This window comes from Tiliqua scincoides, chromosome 1 (genome assembly GCF_035046505.1).
Source record: "Tiliqua scincoides isolate rTilSci1 chromosome 1, rTilSci1.hap2, whole genome shotgun sequence".
NCBI classification, from domain to species: Eukaryota; Metazoa; Chordata; class Lepidosauria; order Squamata; family Scincidae; genus Tiliqua; species Tiliqua scincoides.
In genome coordinates, this window is record NC_089821.1 from 247,618,960 (window position 1) to 247,632,327 (window position 13,368).

Genomic DNA, 13,368 nt, shown 5'->3' on the forward strand with positions numbered 1-13,368 from the left:
AAACTTATTTTGATTTGATATTAAATTCCTACATAGAATCTCCGCATTTTAATTTCAATCACATTCTCATTTTTATTGGCATGGCACTACATAATAACATCTAGATCTCTATATTCTCAACTGGCTATGAAGTATTTGAAAACAGAAAGTTGGATGTCTTTGGTAACTGGGACGATGTTGCACACAGAAAAGGAAATAATATTACCTTGGATTTCAACACTGTTTTTGCGCATAGAGCAGATATCACCAAATATTTAAAATAAGCAAAATATTGCACTTCAGTCTTGCTGACAATCAGAAACAAGAAGAAATGGGATTCCACTGTGGCATCTGGGAACCTTTATCATGCAGTGCAGTCCTATTTGTGTTTAGCTGGAAGTATGTTTGATTGAATTCTCCTAACTAAAGGTGTGTTGCCTTTGACTCGCTTAAAGGCAGCATGAGGTTCATGACCCGGAGAGCTACATCCCAAACTAACACTCAGAGGGAAGGTATAGCAGAAAACAGCTTGTTTGTTGCTGGTACCAAAGCAAGGCAGCAAGGAGGCCAGTTGCCTCAGATCATGCACAAGTGTAGTTAGATGCAGCTAGCTTTTATACTCATTTCAAACATCGTAGGCAAACATAGACAAAGGGTCCTGTAAAATTCCATCCCTGCCACACTCAAACACCCCCTTTACCCCTCCTATTAGTTGTTGCTTTGGCAAGATAACACAGACCAGCTCTGTCTGGTCTTCAAGGACTAGGGCACTAGAGAGCCAGGCACTGGGTCAGGAGTGGCTCACAGTTTCTTGCTAATAAGCATTTTAGGCTCACAAGCATTTTAGGACCAGAGTCAGAACTGATGTTAAAATGGCGATACTTTGGTTAGAGTTTAGTGAGAGCTCTTGGCCCACGGCATCAGGTATATAAGATTAGCAACCAGCTGAGACTTACCACTGGGCTTTGGTAACCATTGTCATACAGCATTACATCTGCTTATACAGCTGTTTAACCCAAAGTAAGGAGATGGGATGGAAATCCATTCTTCTAGATTGCAATTGCAAGCACTGGATTTTGATTTAAATCTTTGTTAGTTTATGGAACACCTGCTGCAGAATGTTGTGAATGAAAATAAAAATAGTAATGTGTCAAATTTGAATTTCTACTCAGCAGCGGTCTTAGTAAATTATGACATTTTTGTCTCTCCATCTTTCCAAAAACGTGACAGCGGAGCATATGCTTTCACTTTTTGAGGTCAAAGTTATAATATTTTGTAATCTAAGTTACATTGGAGAGAACACAGAGGAATCTTTAATATAGTAAAAAATGTAAGGGAAATAGTAGACAGGAGAACAAAACAGTGCACATCTGAAGAAAAGATTTGTATTGGCTCTTTAACTGCATGAAAATGTGCTGGTGACTTAAGGGGAGAGTTGATCATTTCTGGCACTGATCTACATCTATCATTTACATAACTTTTCTAAACATTAAAAATGTCAATAATTTTATGCAATCAAACATACTTTCAGCTAAACACAAATAGGACTGCACTGCATGATAAAGGTTCTGCTCTCTGTAAAAAGAAAGCAAGAGTGGCCGGATGCAGGAGTGGAGGTGGGAAAGCAACTAGAAAACAAAGAGCAGCCATCTGAACTGCTCTTTGCAGCGGCTTCATTCATGCAGTGGAGGGTAGCAGTTTCAGGGTGGAGGCAGTGCTACTGGTTAGCTCCACACCCTCTGTCTTCCTGCCCAATGGGCCGCCTCCTCAAGTTGGCAGCAGCCACTCAGATCTATTAAAAATAGCCAGTGAGTCTTGTCTCATGCTAACCTGCCTCTCCCCAGCCCCTTCATTTGGCCTTCTTTATGTGAGCATCCACAGAATTTCTCATCCATGGGGGTTCTGGAAAGAAACCTCTGCAGATAAGGAGAACCCGCTGTATTATGTATCAGAGTGCCAGAGATGGTGCTCCAAAAGTGTAAAGTGATAGAGCCACTAACTAATCATTCAGTGAGAGAAAGGCAGACTACATGTGCTCATAAGTAATGCATGGCATCAAATTTAAAATATTTAATTAGTTGTAAGCAGAAATTCTTTAACTTTTCAAGCAGGGATGAGTCCTGAAAGGTGGAGTTATTTAGCAGGAGGAGAAAAAGTTTGAGAATCCTTGCTCCTGGATGACCATCCAGGTCAACATGCCTGAGCTAAACTCCTCCCTCAGCATAAAATTGGCAAGCTGCCTGGCATGCACAGTATTTAGGCAGCTCCAGCCACGTGCTTTGTGTGTGTGTGAGTGAGAGAGAGATTAAGCACAGGCCTATGTGTGTGTACTTGGAAGCAGTGGTATAGCTAAGGCATTTGGTACCTTAGGTCACAGAAAACTTCCCCCCCCAATGACAAACTTTGCCCCCCCAATGTGATTTTAAAAATCACAATAACAGCCTCATTTTTTTCTCAGAACCACTTGATAGAGTTAAAAATACCCAGATCACTTGCGATATCCAGAAAGGCAGCTGTATCTGTCTGTAGTAGAACATACAAATGTGAGTCCCATGGCACAAGCCATTTCTGCCCATTGTTGCATATATGCAACATGGACCAAATGTGTGCACCTGTGGACCAGACAGAAATGGGTTATTCTGACCCTAGAATTTCCACTTCTTTATTTTGAGCTATTGGAGGGCTTCAGGAAGTTTTTGAAGTTGTTGGTTGTTTTCACCTTCAGCAACTACGCTGTAGGCTATCTTAACACAGAAACACGGAAGCAGCGTTCCCAGTCTCCACACAGCATGGAACAGGACCAGGGTGGCTACGCCCACCCCACTGATCACACAATGGGGGTTGCAACACCCCATGGATATATAGGGAAGCAAAGAAGCGGCTCAAATGCCATGAAGCAGCGGATGTGACGGAGTAGGATAAAACGCAGGTCTCGCATTGTGGTGGGGGTGATGGATGACACCCCCCCAGCATGCCACCTGGGCCCTGTACCCTTGCCCCCCCCCCAGTTATGCTAGTGCTCAGAAGTAAGACATACTGGGTTCAGTGAGATATTGCTTGCTGGTAAAAGTTCATTGGATTGCACATTTAGGGAAAATTGAAATGGATGAAAGCAGGAATTGGCGTCTAATTGATGCAACAAAGTATGGGCTATAGAATTTCAGGAAGCACAATTTGTTTCTCTGCTTCACTTGACAAAATGACTTGGGCCAGCCTCTCTCTCTAGAGCAGGGGTCTCCAAACTTTTCAGCATGAGGTCTGCATCGTATATCTGACATGTTGCTGAGGACTGGAGAATAAATAAATAAATAATAAATACATGGAGAACTGATATGCTGAGAATTTGATTGACTACAATAAGTGGGTGGGGGTAGATGGAGAAGAGCAGAGGGCAAAACTGATTTGCACAGGAAGAGAAGGGAATGGATTTTGATAAAAGCATCAGGCAAGCTACAATGCCAATCATAAACTTTTTTGGTCTAAGTTTATGCTCTGTATAACGTAGACACAAACTTATATTCCAGATCTCCCAGCATTTGCATATATCTCATTCAGTCACTAGAGGTGTAATAGGATAATTTCTTTCCATTACATTGCATGACATTCTGCTCCTCTACAGGCTGAATGTTGTATATACCCATGCTGGGAGACCCAGCATGGAAGTGTGTTTTTTGAGCTATTTTTAGCTCCAAGGGCTGGATAAAATCCCCCATAAGGCCGCATTTGGCCCGTGGGCCAGGGTTTGGAGACCCCTGCTCTAGAGGGAACTATACACTTTCTCTCTACAGTAGATTGTATGTAAGTGCTGTGGTCACAGTTTGCTCTCTCTTTTGTCTATGGGTTGGCAGCTGTAAGATGAGCCTGTACTTCTCCTAAGGCCATATTTAACTCCTGGGTCTTTGTTGCTAATTCCTGTTGTACCATTTGCAGCAATAAATGTGATACTTAGCCATGGGTTTTTTTTCTTCTTCCAGATTCTGGACGTTTGGAGCAGCAGCTTGAAGAGGCCAGTTCAACAAGACGAGAATTAGAAGATGCTGCCAGACAAATAAAAACTTTTGAGAAACAAGTCAAAGCATTAAAGCAAGAGAGGGACGATCTTAATAAGGTAAAACATTGTACATCTGTGCTTTTTTTAAAAAAAAGGTTGTGTCCATTTTACTTGTGGAATATTTCCACTGAGGTTAGAATGCACTTAAAATAGTTTTCTACTAATTATCTATAATTTTGTTACCTCCTTTGTATAATTTTGTTACCTAAGACCTACTGAGTTCAGTGAGACATCAGTTACAGCTAAAAGTGCATAGGATTGCACATTTAGAAAGGAAAAGATGAAGGAAAAGGGGGTTAGATGAAAAATGAAAATAAGAAACACTGCTCTAATAGAAACTGTTATGGAACTATTGAAATAGCGTTTTAAATTAAACAGGACTGCATCTAGGGATGGGCAAGTCAGGCATGGCTTGACGCAAGTCACGAGTCTCTGCCCCCCGCAACTCAAACGTGAAAATGAGTCATAAGGGGGCACCTTCTGAGTCACCTAGAGTGTTTCACAACTCAAAAGTCTTGAGTTGTTACCTTTAAAAAGCCAACCGTGGGGAAAAACTGGGGCTGCTACCAGGGAGTATGTGTGTGTGCGCGTGTCAGAGTTATCTTTAAAGACTCCCCTGATGTCCCACCCCTGTAAATCAGGTGGGCCAAACGGTGACAGAAGCGGCAAGAGAGAGGGTCATGTGGAGGGGCTGCAAGGCTTACCAGAATGACCCAGTCCTTTGTAGCTCTGTTCAGAAGTAGTTCCATTTGCACTGGTTATTCAATGAGGCTTCCTCCTCACAAGTAAAAATGGATCCCAAAGGAGCCATGTGTTGGAAAGTGTGATAGCTACGAACCACTCCTCCCTCCCCCCCCCCGGTTTTCTTGCCTCCTCCCCCCCCCCGGGCTTCTCCAGCCAAGGCAAGAACCCTCTTAGGATCCTCCTTCTGCCCTACCTCATCTAGAGAAAAAAACCATCCTTCGTCCAGTGACCATAGGTTCCTTTAGAGATGGGCAAGAGAGCCCACTTCTACCCTCCCGACTGATGCAGAAGCAAAACCCTTTCCCGTTACCCTTTCCTGCCTCCTGGCTGGAACTTCCCTGCTGCTCACCCAGTCTGATTGATGACCCCCCATGAGGTCTTTCAGACCACGAAAAAAGTAAGCAAAAACACCAGACACAGACAGACTCCAGTGCGCATGTGTGGGGAATCAGTGCCAAGTGGCCTCAGACTAGAGCCAATGCCGGAGTCATCGGCACAGGTGAGTCTCCACAAGTCAGCAAAAAGGGCTGATTTTTGCGACTCGGAATCAAGTCACCTGACTCGAATTCTCATCCCTGGCTACATCATGTATTTGTATAATTAGTTATTATACATAATGAAAATATTAATTTTGACTGTGGCTATGCATAATTTGAATTCAGATTTGGCTTTCTGAAGATCCGGTGTTAGCATATTCATAAAAAGGTTTTTTCCCACATTTAGATTATGAACAGTGGTTTGTATCCAAACTTTCACTTGCATAAACAGACAATTTCTGTTTGTGCAAAGATGGGGAAATGATTTTCACCTCAGTCTTTGAGTGATTGAGTCTGAATCACCTCAGGTGATTTTGCAGCCTTTTATACCTATATAGTCCTCTCCTTGGACACCCCCAGCAGATTGTTGGCAGGCTCAGAGGGTTGCTGTGTTGAGAAGGTAGCGGTGGTTTGCTTCTGCAAGTTTCTTTCCCTTTACATTCCATAGGATACAAGCAAATAACAAGTCTTTTTGGGGGGAATGGAAAGTGGGTATTCATTTTTGTTCACATCTATCTTAATTAGAATTTTGAACATAAATTCTGTTTCAAAACTAAAATTTAAGAATATGTAATCCTTTTTTTTGGTATCTTCAGGAACTTATTGATGCTAGTGAACGATTAAAGACCCAAACCAAAGAGCTGAAAGATGCACACAGCCAACGGAAGCTGGCCATGCAAGAATTTTCTGAGATGAATGAGCGACTTACTGATTTACATTCACAAAAACAGAAACTTACCCGTCAGGTCAGAGATAAGGAAGAAGAGATGGAAGTGGTGATGCAAAAGATAGAAGGCTTAAGGCAAGAGCTACGCAGAACAGAGAGAATGAGAAAGGAAGTAAGTCACATTGGAACAGGGACTATAGAAAAAGAATTTTCTAAAAATAAAGCTTGTATCCTTGTCTTTTAGTTATTTGAGAATAATGGACCCCTTGTGCATTTGTTCATAATTCTGTCTTCTAAGTTCGTCTACAAAAAGTTGCATTTTTCAGTCTGAGGGCTAGAAGATTAAAATGTATTCAGTAAATGTGCTCAGTATTCTGATGGAGAGTGACTAAACTCTAGGAAACTGCTTTGATACCAAAGTTGCTAGCTATATAGTTAATTGGCAGAAGGCAAAACGAGTATTTTTCTCATAGACCCCTTTTGTGAAAGAATTGAAGAATTGAGCAGAATTGAAATGACCAGAATTGAAACCAGGCATAAGACATATTATTTATGTGTTGTAGTGAATGGGTTTTAAATAGTTTTTGAACGTATGGTTTTGTTTTTTACAAAAATGAGAAGTGCAGAAAGCGGTGCTATGTGTTATTATTTCGTTATTAATGAAAAATCACATCTCTACCTATAACTATGGAACCTCTCTGTCTGATGGCAAAGTTTTGTGAGTATTATTACTTATTATAGATGTAATGTTATGTCATCTATGATACGTGAATAAATCATTCACAGATTTTTGTATGTAATAGATTGTTTAAGTAGTATGCAAAAAAAAAATCTGAGTTTTTAAAGGATTATCTGCAGCTCTTAAATGAAGATGGTTAGAGGATGCAGTTGCATTCTAAAGCATCTGCTTGCCATGAACTGGAGGCTAAGAAGAAGATGAAATAAGTTCTTTAATAGGCTGTTCTAAGAAACAAGTAAGTGTTCTTAGAACAGTGTATTAAATACTTCACTTATTATTTATTTACAAGTAAGTTTCATGGAGGTGAGTAGAACTTTTAAGTAATGTGATTGTGATGCTGATTGCCCTTCTTCATAAGTATCTCCAATATATCACAGTTAAGTACAGTTTACTGAAGTGAGTTGTTTCTGTGATGCATTATTGAAGAAAACTAGAGTTCGAAACAATTGTTACAATTTTAACAATTATTTTTGTAGCTGGAAGTTCATGCTGAAGCTGCAGCTGCTGAGGCATCCAAGGACAGGAAATTGCGTGAGCGAAGTGAGCAGTATTCTAAGCAGCTGGAAAATGAGTTAGAAGGACTAAAGGTTCGTTTATGTTGACTTCAGCTAATAGCTGCCTGTTAGAACTGAAAAGTCACTGTCAGACACAGGGCAAAGGGGTAAATAAGTTAGAATACCATTGTCCCTGGCAGTGAAAGGAAAAACAAAACTCTTTCACATCTATGAACTTGTAACAAGTGTCTGCTTTTGTGAACATCCAGTGTGTTAGTACAAATTGCGGCGGCAATAAAGAAGGCCAATTCTATGCTAGGGATCATTAGAAAAGGTATTGAGAACAAAACGGCTAATATTATAATGCCGTTGTACAAATCGATGGTAAGGCCACACCTGGAGTATTGTGTCCAGTTCTGGTCGCCGCATCTCAAAAAGGACATAGTGGAAATGGAAAAGGTGCAAAAGAGAGCGACTAAGATGATTACTGGGCTGGGGCACCTTCCTTATGAGGAAAGGCTATGGCGTTTGGGCCTCTTCAGCCTAGAAAAGAGACGCCTGAGGGGGGACATGATTGAGACATACAAAATTATGCAGGGGATGGACAGAGTGGATAGGGAGATGCTCTTTACACTCTCACATAACACCAGAACCAGGGACATCCACTAAAATTGAGTGTTGGGAGAGTTAGAACAGACAAAAGAAAATATTTCTTTACTCAGCGTGTGGTCGGTCTGTGGAACTCCTTGCCGCAGGATATGGTGATGGTATCTGGCCTGGATGCCTTTAAAAGGGGATTGGACAAGTTTCTGGAGGAAAAATCCATTATGGGGTACAAGCCATGATGTGTATGTGCAACCTCCTGATTTTAGAAATGGGCTATGTCAGAATGCCAAATGCAAGGGAGGGCACCACGATGCAGGTCTCTTGTTATCAGGTGTGCTCCCTGGGGCATTTTGTGGGCCGCTGTGAGATACGGGAAGCTGGACTAGATGGGCCTATGGCCTGATCCAGTGGGGCTGTTCTTATGTTCTTAGTGCTGTCTTCCGAGGGTGTGTGGAAAGACCCGCAGATGCCTCCACAGGGCTCTCCAAGGCTGTGATTAACTAAAAATAGTGATCTGAAACCACTTCCTATTTTCAATCATGAAACTGAAAGTGGTTTCCAATCACTATTTTTAGTCAATCACAGGCTTGGGGAGCCCTGAGGAGGTGTCTGCAGGGCTCCCCACACACCCTAGAGGCCAGCACTTGTGGAAGTAAGTTGGGAAAAAAGCCCCCTTTGTCCCTGGTAGCAGCTCAATCTTGAGGATCACGTTGCTGCCTTTTCTCTCCCCTGCAAATACTTAATAGCAGTTCTCAAACTACTGGAGAGTTTGGAAACCACTGCTCTAGGGGATTAGGAAGCCCTGAGGCAGAGTTATAAATTCAGTATACAAATTCAGCAAATGAAAAAAAACAGCAACTTTTTTTTCCAATTTGTTGTACTTAAACAGAATACTGGAATAAAAGACAATTATTAGTACTCTTGGCTATATAAAACTCAAGCTAAGTTTAAGGAATCCATTCCTTGGTATAGTGTAGTAGAATGTCTGTCCTGTCTATTTATTTAAATTATCTTTAGTTTATGAGTTTCTACTTTTCTTTGTTTAAAAAAAAAGAAAACAAAAGCCTAGTCACACACACACAAGCCTAGTCCGAAACAATTTTGATACATGTATATTTAATTGCCATCAGTTGCGTTTTCACTGTATACCATTATATAAATGCGTATACACCCAGATTGGGTTATTCTTGAATGCATGTTTTCATCGTTCATGGAAGCTAATTTTGAGATGTCTCTTTTAATAGCAGAAACAAATTGGTCGCTCCCCAGGGGTCAGCAGCATGGAACATCAGCAAGAGATCACCAAATTAAAGGCTGACTTGGAAAAGAAAAGCGTTTTTTATGAGGAAGAGCTATCCAAACGAGAAGTACTACATTCAAACGAACTAAAGAATCTGAAGAAAGAACTGCGTGATGCAGAGAGTCAACAACTTGCTCTCAAAAAAGAGATCATGATCCTGAAAGACAAGTTAGAAAAGACAAGGAGAGAAAGGTACATACGAGTTATTTTGCTTGTTATTTACGTACATACTCTAAGTTATTTACATAATTATTTTGCTAATGGTTACACGTCCATTTGAAAAAACCACTGTTAGGAGGTTTTTCCAAAACAAATGCTGGAGTTGGAAATAAAATGAAATGGCTAAATTTTAAAAATGCAATATCAATGTTAACTAAATCTTCAACTTTGAGAATACTAAGTTCAGAATAAGTCCCATTAGAATCAGTGGAACTTACTTCTGACAAAGTTGGTGAGGATTGGGCTTTGAAGTCATTAAGGTACAGCTCAAGATATTGAACTGGAGTACATTCTGTACCCAAGAGTTCATAGCTAGTACCAACAGTTTTAGCTCTTTATTTCTGGCGACCAGCAAGTCCCAGCGTTTGTTTGGTGCCCCATCCTTTTTCCAAGGAACTCCACATGATGTACATGTGGTCATTTGGTTATATTCTTGCACTGCTGGCTGTCCTGGCCCCTGTACTGCCTAGGGTCAGGACCCCAGGGTGTGTTCGTCTGTCTGGCCCCCAGCTGTTGAGGGGTCTTCGGAGAGCCAGGGAGTTTGTAATTCTGTTGTGTTGTCTTGTAGCTTCCACTCCTGTTGTTTGTCTTTGACATGAACAAGTAATATGTCAAAAATCAGACAATGCTTATATTTTCTGCTAGTGCCAGAACAGACACTTAAGGTATCCTTAGGCTGCTCTCTCCCAGACTTCGTCCAGTGCAAACATCTGCCATCAGTTCATTCTAGGCACAAGGCCTCTTTATCTGGTCTGACAGGATGATTTGCTTTTCTGTTGTGCAGTGGAAATAAGTGGCACTGAGAATGCCCCTAGCTATATTTATCAGTAAAAGGCAAGTTAATTGTACTGCATTGGCTTATAAATATTTTAGTTCTTAGAGTAGGTTGTGAGCTCCCTTTAGATACGTTGAGAGGAGATGCCAGGCTTTTCAGAATAGAGCCCATATCATCAGAAAGCCCAAAAAAGGTATATGTTGTCTTAACCAGGACACTAAAGAAGATGATGAACAGCAGATCTGTCTTATTATGAAATTACAGTAAGGACAATGCTGTATGTTACTTGTGAACAGAAGCCCTCAGTTTCCATTTTTTGTGCCTAGGAATAAGAATTTTTGTAATCGCTGCCCCTACTTCAGTAAAGTATGATGCACTGCCTTATAACCATGTTATTGACTAAGGGTGCCCTGCTACTATTACTGTTAAAATTTTTCTCCTAGTAATACCACTCCACAGCTAGAGGTAGTGTGGGAATGTAAGACAAATATGCTTAAAACATCAGATACACATGGCTGTGACTGCAGAGCAGAACTGTAATGCCTTTATGCAAAGAAGGCTTGTTGTCTTGCTCTTTTAAAGGCAAACTTTCGGAAGCTTCTAAACTATAGCTGCATTGATACTGGACTTTCTGTTTATTTGTACAGCAGATGTAGTAGTTTACTGCATGGCCAAAAATAACTGTGCAGATTTTATAAACTATCTTCATAATAGCTTTCTTGAGAATCTTGCCCTCCGTTTGATAAAATGACAGTCCAACGTCTTGCGATTGTAGAAATTGTAAGAAAAACTTTTTTTTTCATCTCCTTAACAGAAGCCATGTTTGCAATAGCTTTTGGTTGGAATGTGATTTTGGGGGGAGTGTATGTTTGTTATTTTTTCACCTCCTTGATAGAAGCCATGTTTGCAATAGTTTTTGGTTGGAATGTGATTTTGACGGGAGTGTATGTTTGTCTGTATGTGAAGAATCCTTAACCTTAAAGCAGTTTAGACCTCTTGCTAGGGTTTGTGATCAGACTATTAGGGTCCAATCCTAACCCCTTATGTCAATGCTTTCCAGCACTGATGTAAGGGCAATGCAGCTCTGAGGGAAGGGAACAAACATTCCCTTACTTTGAGGAGGCCTCTGTGAGTGACACCCAACTGCAGCATGCAGCACACATCCCATTGGCTCCGCTATGCCAGTGCTGGAAAGCACTGACATAAGGGGTTAGGATTGCGCCCTCAGTGTGTGAGAGCTAGTGTCATGAAATGGTTTGGCATATATGGATTATATCAGGTACAGTTTTGGAGGTTTTGAATGATTAAATATGTATCTGTCAGTGATAAGGATTGGTCTCCTCGATGTATAGAACTGTATTATTCTTTGCTATTATGTTTTCTCCACAAGAACAGAATGTTTAGAAGATGATGTAGCATAATGTCTCTGAGGCTAAGCTAAAAATTGTGAACTCCCGGTCTAAATCTTACCTCTGTCATGAATTTGCTAGGTGGACTTGGGCCTCAGGTGTATGTTGGGGGTAAGATTTGCTTGACAGATAGGGTCATTGTAAAGATACTGTGATAATATATCTGAAGCGCTTCCTTAAAAGCAATATAGTCAGGTTTCATTATACACATGTGTTATATTTGCATGAATTCAAGTTATATTACACTCAGCAACAACAAGAGAGAATCAACAGTTCAAATAGTGCCCCACCATCCCATTTACTAAGTATGTGCTGAGTGAGCATGAGATGGGAAAAGAAATCTACTGTTCCCTCAGTTGTCTCAGTTTCCCCGTGTCTCTTGTAGTGTGATTTTACTTCTTAGAGCCTGTATATATTTCTTGGATTTTAGGTTGTTGCAGGTGTGCCCCCATATCCATGGGGGTTCCATTCTACATCCCCCTGCTGATACTGGAAACAGCAGATAAGAGCAAACACAAAACACATGGTTTGCAATCCCCCCATCATGCAAATTACTTCCCTGCATCTGGCTACAGTCTCTAGGCAGATGTCTCAGATGTTGCTGTTGCAAATGATGAGAGACAGGGATTGGCTGAATCAAGGTGGAAACTATCAGAGGCTGTGGTGCATGCTTGCATGTGTACTTATGGGCTAGGGGGTGTAGTTAAAGGAACAGTGTCCTTAATAGGAAGGTGCTGCTGCAGCCTGGGGGACAATGCTTAATCTCTTAAAACTGCTGAATCTGTGGCACCTAAATCTGTTGAAGGAAGGGGGGGGGGAGCCTGTCACTGGGAGATTAGAGGCTGATCATCAAGAATAAGGGATTGTAAGTGGAATGCAGGGGGGAGAGAGCGCTCTTCCCAACTTGCCCGCGTCTCTCCCTGGACAGCTGAAGTTTCCCTGCAGTCCCTGAAGAAAAAGAGCAAGACAGCAAGCGAGTAAGCTGTTCCCAACTTGCCTCACTCTCTGACCTGCTGTTTGCTGTTGCCTGGGTGACCCCAGCCAGCCAGGAGGTGGGAAGAGGGGCAATCTTTTTACTCCAGTCCCGGGCAGCCAAAGGAGATCCCGCAACTCAAAATGTCCCTGGTGCCTTTAAACAGGGACTTCCAGTTTTTACTATTTTTGTGGTCATGATTTTCGACCTTCCAGAGGCCTCAGAAGGCCTTCTGAAGGCCTCCCCAGCCCTCAGACAGTCCTCCAGATGTGACCGAAGCACGTCACAAGAGGGTTTGGGGCCCCAAATCCACAGATTCAGTTCTCCTTTCTGGAATGGAACCCCTGTGACAGCACCAGAACCGGGGGGCATCCACTAAAATTGAGTGTTGGGAGGGTTAGGACAGACAAAAGAAAATATTTCTTTACTCAACATGTGGTTGGTCTGTGGAACTCCTTGCCACAGCATGTGGTGATGGCATCTGGCCTAGATGCCTTTAAAAGGGGATTGGACAAGTTTCTGGAGGAAAAATTCATTACGGGTTACAAGCCATGATTTGTGTGTGCAACCTCCTGATTTTAGAAATGGGCTACGTCAGAATGCCAGATGCAAGGGAGGGCATCGGGATGCAGGTCTCTTGTTATCTGGCGTGCTCCCTAGGGCATTTGGTGGACCACTGTGAGATACAGGAAGCTGTACTAGATGGGCCTATGGCCTGATCCAGCGGGGCTCTTTCTGTGTTCCTATGACATCACACCCAGAAGTGATTAAGGCTTTGGTTTGAAGCCTAAATTGAAGATGTCACTTCTGGCCATGACATCACTTCCAGATTAATGACATCATTTCTGGTGGGTCCCAAAAGGCTGTCATTCTAAA

The 13,368-nt window shown here is 41.8% G+C and overlaps 1 protein-coding gene across 3 annotated transcripts in view; it reads left to right on the plus strand.

The window, feature by feature from the left end:
- The window catches only part of CDC42BPA (CDC42 binding protein kinase alpha), a 198,151-nt gene that overhangs the window by 112,884 nt on the left and 71,899 nt on the right, over positions 1-13,368 (plus strand). For all 3 annotated transcript variants that reach the window (XM_066618681.1, XM_066618680.1, XM_066618682.1), the window contains exons 12-15: positions 3,954-4,087; positions 5,907-6,149; positions 7,193-7,303; positions 9,061-9,308. In XM_066618681.1, coding sequence (XP_066474778.1) covers positions 3,954-4,087; positions 5,907-6,149; positions 7,193-7,303; positions 9,061-9,308 — 736 coding nt within the window. The remainder of the gene's footprint in view (positions 1-3,953; positions 4,088-5,906; positions 6,150-7,192; positions 7,304-9,060; positions 9,309-13,368) is intronic.